The sequence below is a fragment of the Monodon monoceros genome, unplaced genomic scaffold (genome assembly GCF_005190385.1).
Source record: "Monodon monoceros isolate NGI ecotype Baffin Bay Population unplaced genomic scaffold, NGI_Narwhal_1 Super_Scaffold_13, whole genome shotgun sequence".
Classification (NCBI taxonomy): Eukaryota; Metazoa; Chordata; class Mammalia; order Artiodactyla; family Monodontidae; genus Monodon; species Monodon monoceros.
This window is the reverse complement of record NW_021703769.1, coordinates 65,174,255-65,180,441: the sequence shown is the minus strand read 5'-3', so window position 1 is coordinate 65,180,441 and position 6,187 is coordinate 65,174,255. Positions and strand designations below refer to the sequence as shown.

Genomic DNA, 6,187 nt, shown 5'->3' with positions numbered 1-6,187 from the left:
AATTTATATGCTGTATATAATTTTCACTATTTTAGAAATGTCAGGCTTGGTTCTGAATTAATAGCGTTTGACTAGGTAATTCTCAAAACATTTGATCATTCAGTCATAGGAAAGACATTTTACAGTATTCAGATGTTAAAATGAGCATTGAATCTAATTTTGCTCAATGGCAAAACTGGATTAATGGGTAAAACATTATTTTTTCAAACAGTACAGAGATTGTAAAGTAAGTCGTCTCATCTTCCCTGACCTCCCAACCTTACTTCCCAGAATCAACTGGTTACCAGTTTATTGGTATATCCTTACAAGTGTGCTCATTATCATCCCTTTTTTCTTTTTTTCTGGCTGCATTGGGTCTTAGTTGCTGCGCGTGGGCTTTTCTCTAGTTGTGGCGAGCAGGAGCGGGGGCTACTATTCGTTGCGGTGCGCGGGCTTCTCGTTGCGGTGGCTTCTCTTGTTGCGGAGCATGGGCTCTAGGCACACGGGCTTCAGTAGTTGTGGCTCGGGCTCTAGAGCTCGGGCTCAGTAGTCGTGGCGCATGGCCTTAGTTGCTCCGCAGCATGTGGGATTTTCCTGGACCAGGGATGGAACCCACGCTCCCCTGCATTGGCAGGCGGATTCTTAACCACCGTGCCACCAGGTAAGTCCCACCCCATATTTTAAAATAGGAGTATACTATATCTTCCATTTTTACTGAACCATGTATCTTTTTTTTGAACCATGTATTTTTTTTAACATTTTATTAAAGTATAGTTGATTTACAATGTTGTGTTAGCTTCTGGTGTACAGCAAAGTGATTGTACCTATATTTTTCATATTCTTTTCCATTATGGTTTATCACAGGATATTGAATATAGTTCCCTGTGCTATACAATAGGACTTTGTTGTTTATCCATTCTGTATATAATAGTTTGCATCTGCTAATCCCAAACTCCCAATCCATTCTCCCTCACCCCCTTCCTCCTTGGCAACCACAAGTCTGTTCTCTATGTCTGTGAATCTGTTTCGTAGATAAGTTCATTTGTGTCATATTTTAAATTCCAATATAAGTGATATCAAATGGTATTTGTCTTTTTGTGACTTACTTCATTTAGTATGATAATCTCTGGGTCCATCCATGTTGCTGCAAATGGCACGATTTCATTCTTTTTTATGGCTGAGTAGTATTCTATTATATATATATACCACACTTTCTTTACCCATTCATTTCTTGATGGACATTTAGGTTGTTTCCACGTCTTGGCTATCGTAAATAGTGCTGCTGTGAACATAGGGGTACATGTATCTTTTTGAATTAGTTTGCTCCAGATACGTGTCCCATCTGGATCATATGGCAACTCTATTTTTAGTTTTTTGAGGAACCTCCATACTGTTCTCCATAGTGACTGCACCACTTTACTTTCCCACCAAGAGTACAGGAGGGTTCCCTTTTCTCCACACCCTCTCCAGCATTTATTTGTAGGCTTTTTAATTACGGCCGTTCTGACTGGTGTGAGGTGGTACCTCAGTGTAGTTTTGATGTGCATTTCTCTAGTAATTACCAATGCTGAGCATCTTTTCATGTGCCTGTTGCCATGCCAATAAACTTTATGACCCTTGCCAATCTAATAGAAGAAAAAATGGTGTTTCCTTTTAATTTTGTATTTTTTATTAATAAGGTTGAATAGATTTTAATCTGTTAAAAGCCATTTTTGTATTGTCCCTTGCCTCCTACTTTTCTTATTTAAGAGCTCTAGTATTTAGGAAGTTCACTTTTGCAATCAGAAATTACAAATATTCTATTTATCTTAATTTTTACCTTGTTACTGGCATTTTGCCAAGCAGTACTTTTATGTAGTTATATTAATCTTTAAACACTTTTCTTTTTGCGCTTGACGATTGTTTGGGGCATCTGAACTTCAAGGTTTTTGTTTTTGTTTTTATTGTGGTAGAAATACACAGTTACCATCTGGACCGTTTCCCAGTGTACAGCTCAGAGATATTAAATACATTCATGTTGTGCAACCATCACCACCGCCATCCATCCCCATAACACTTCCTCTTTAAAACTGAAACTATACCCATTAAACAATAACTCTGGGAGGCGGGATCAAGATGGTGGAGTAGGACCCTGGGCTCACCTCCCCCCACAAACACATCAAAACTACCACCACATATAGTTCTCGTTGAGAGCCATCTGAAGACTAGCAGTGTGGCTCTTCTACAACCAAGGCTGTAAAAAAAGAACCACACAGAGTCTGATAGGGAGAAGTGATGGAGTCCAGGCCTGCACCCACAGTGGGTGACCCAGAAGAGGGGATGTCAGAGGGCAGGCTCAGGGATCTGCCCTGGGGAGCGAGGTGCTCAAGCCACATATTAGGCACCCCAGCCCTGGGGTCTGACACTGAGATGAGCCCCATTAGCTGGCTTGAAAACCGGTGGGTCTCACCAGACAGCTGTAAGTAACCAGGATTCTGCTCTTGAACAGTATGCACACTTGCTTGCTCCCAGTCCCAGCGTGGAGGCTACAGATTGAAGACCACCTAGTGCTCTGGCTGGCCTGCCAGGACCACCTCAGGGCAACCCCCGGCTTGTACCAGGCTTTGAATAAATGTCTGCTCCAGTCCTTTACCCATTTTTGAATTGGGTTAGCTTGTTGAGTTTTAGTTCTCTATATAATCTGGATATTAATCTCTCAGATGATATGATTTGCAAGTATTTCCTCCCATTCTGCGGGTTGCCTTTTTACTCTGTTAGAGTCTTACGATGCATAAAATTTTTAAATTTTCACCAAGTCCAATCTGTCTATTTTTTGTTACCTGTGGCTTTGGTGTCATAGCAAGAAACGATTGCCAAATCCGGTGTAGTAATGCTTTAGTTGTTTTCTTCTAAAAGTTTTGTTTTAGATCTTCCATCAAGGTCCTTGATCCATTTTGAGTCAACTTTTCCTATGATGTTAGGTCAGGGTCCAAACTTACTCTTTAGCATGTGGATGTCTAGTTTTCCCAGCACCATTTGTTGAAGACTGCCCTTTCCCATTTGACAATATATATGAGGGTTTATTTCAGGGCTCTCTATTCCATTGGTCTATTTGCCTTTATGATCACTGTAGCTTTGCAGTAAGTTTTGAAATCAGAAGTGTGAGTCCTCCAGTTTTGTTCTTTTTCAAGATTGTTTTGACTATCTGGTGTCCCTTGAGATTCCATATGACTATTAGGATGGGTTTTTCTATTCCTGCAAAAAACATCATTGGGATTTTGATAGGGATTGCATTGAATCTGTTGACATTTTAACAATATTGACTCTTCTAACCCATGAACGTGTTTCCGTTTGTCTTAATTTCTTCCAGCAATGTTTTGTAGTTCTCATTATACAAATCTTCTACCTCCTTGGTCAATTACTAAATATTTTATTTTTTTGATGCCATTGTAAATGGAATTGTTTTTGTAATTTCCTTTCTAGATTGTTCCTTGTTAGTGTGTAGAAATGCAACTGATTTTTGTGTTGACTTTGCTTCCTGCTTCTTTGCTGAACTCATCGGAACAGACTTTGTGAAATCTTTAGTTTTCTACATATAAGATCATACCATCTGCAAACATAATTTTACTTCTTCATTTCCAATTTTTTTCTTCTTCTTGCCTAGTTGGTCTAGCTAGGACTTCCAACACTATGTGAAACCGAAGTAGTTATGGTAGGCATCCTTGTCTCGTGCCTGATCTTAGAGGAAATGCCCGGGTGTCACCCTTGTAGAGACGTTTTATGGTTGACTGACTGACTTCTTTAACATGCCATTGGAATCCACTACTTAGGATTTTTATTCACATCATGCTGTCTTTATCAGGTTTTTAAATTAACCCTTTGATAAGAATTTGGGGGCCTATTACATGCTGAAGTTTAACCCTTGTGTTACCTCATAAAGATGTGCTATAATTCTAACTATGATAATCCCTGGCCCTTTTCTTCTCTAATAATTGCTCTACTGCAATTTCTTTCCAACCACTTTTAGTAATTTGTATTTTCCTTATAAATCATCTAATAATTCCTCTAACTTTTCCCATCTCACTATCTATACAAGCTTGTGCCATTTTCCTTCACTGGTAACTACTGAGGTATCTTACTTTACATTCATTTTTTACCTCATTTTGTTTTTCAACATTTCCTATGTTATCATTTTCCTAGCTATTTGAATTCAGTGTTTAACTCATCTCTCTTTATTAGTGTTTAAGGCTTTGACTCCCTACTGAGCCTGACTCCCCCAACCCCTGCCAGTTCTGCTCTGCTCAGTCTCTGCTGTACCACAAGGGGCCTCCCCTTGGAAGTATTATATGATAGCTGGACACACTCCAGAAAAATTTTCGAAGATTTTTTACTCTTTTCAGACTCATATATGTTAACAATTAGAACCAAGAACATAATATGCAATCAGCCTGCTAAACTACATTTCCAAATAATAGATGTTCCTTTTTTTTTTTTTTTTTTTTTTTCCAGTGGTGGTGTGGGGTGTACGTACACATAGACCATCATCTAAACCTTCAGATAGTAGTGGCTCTATTGCCCAAAATAGACCAGGGCAAACGTCTTAACTGTAGCAAAATTTCACATCTAGCCCAATCCGGCTTACTCTTATTTTTTCATAATCCTCTAAGGGCTGCACTGTCCAGTAGTCACTATGAGCCACACGTGCCAAGTACTTAAACTGTAGCTAGTCCAATTGTGCGTGTTATAAGATACCAGATCTTGAAAACTTTGTACCAAGAAAATATTAATATTTTTTATTACAAGTTGATGTTTTAGTTATATTAGGCTAAATCAAATATATTAAAACTTAACCAGTTTCTTTTTACTATCTTAATGTGTCTACCAGAAAATTTTACAATTACATATGTGACTGCACAGCACTACCGCGCAGTGCTGCTGGCTCTCTTCCCTCTGGTGTACATACAAGGCTTTGAAACCACAGAGAGCATTGCCTTCTTGTAACCATTTGAAGACAACAGCACCATGATGCCACGTTAGTGTTAGCATTTATTTTAAAAATACACAAAATATAAATTCTTTACATCAAAGTGTGATGACCTCACTTATACATTGTTCCATACTTACCTGGTTTTGCTTGCATCCTTATGCAAACATTAAGAATAAATGGATTTGATTCTGATTTTTTGCTATGGTTCATGTAAACAGTTGAGACTGCTACATAAAGTAGGTTGTTTTAAAAGGTAAAATGGCCACAGGAACCCAACAGTAAAACAATTCAATTTGGATTGTTTAACGAAATTGGCAGAAGTCTTAGCAGATAGATAATTGAAGACTTAATATTGGCTTCTAGGCATTTAAAATATTAAAAACCTTGAGGTTTTCTTGTAAACATAACCTAGACCTTGTTGGCATGAAGTATGAAAGTAAAATATTAAACCATGATTTTCATCATCCTGCCCATGTCAGTATACACTCTCTTTATTATGAGAATGAAACCAAATAATAAACAAAATACATCAGGAATTTCAAACTGTACTGCAGAGAAGGTCCCAGCTGGTCTCTTCTGGGAGCGGTCTAACTTAAGCTGACCCTGCCACTGGCTGAGTATGATCCCCTCTGTCCTCTGGACAGTGCAATGCCACAGGCCACGAGTTGGTCAGTTCCTCTTGCTCCAAGTCGTCTGAAGCAATCGAGACTCTACTTCCACCTCTGCTGGCTCTGCCGTCCTTCCTTGGGCTTGAATTCACTGGGTTAGTGGTTTGCAACTATTGTCAAGACTGTACTGTCCCTTTAAGGTACCACATGCCACCATAGCTTACACAGCAGTCCTATGAATAGAGAAAGATGTCAAGGGCAGACTTTAGCAGGAAAAGGAGCTACTTACATTCTGTGCAGAATATCAAAACTTGATTTATGATTAATGGAGAGAACACAAATGGGAGATCAAAATCTGCCTGACCACATCACTGTGGTCACTGCCCAGCCTCCTCCACGTGTGGGCCTCAAGCCCCTCCTCTCCTCAGGGGTTATCTTAAGAGTGAGGGACTATAAATGAATGTGCTCTATAAACACAAAATACAAGAACTGAATAAGCTGACCAGAACAAAAGTGCTTCACAAATAGCATCAGCATCTATGGACCTGGAATATAAGAATACTAGAATATAGGGGATTTGTCATCAGCTTTCAGTGTTCCAATGCTTCTGCAAGTATGATATTTGTACCACAGA

At 39.1% G+C, this 6,187-nt stretch overlaps 1 protein-coding gene across 1 annotated transcript in view; it reads right to left on the bottom strand.

Moving 5' to 3' along the window:
* Positions 1 to 2,935: 2,935 nt before the first annotated feature.
* Positions 2,936 to 6,187, bottom strand: part of POLR3E (RNA polymerase III subunit E) — a 33,695-nt gene continuing 30,443 nt past the window's right edge. The window contains exon 21 of the mRNA XM_029221150.1: positions 2,936 to 5,786. Within this exon, the coding sequence (XP_029076983.1) occupies positions 5,730 to 5,786 (57 nt within the window). The 3' untranslated portion in view covers positions 2,936 to 5,729. The remainder of the gene's footprint in view (positions 5,787 to 6,187) is intronic.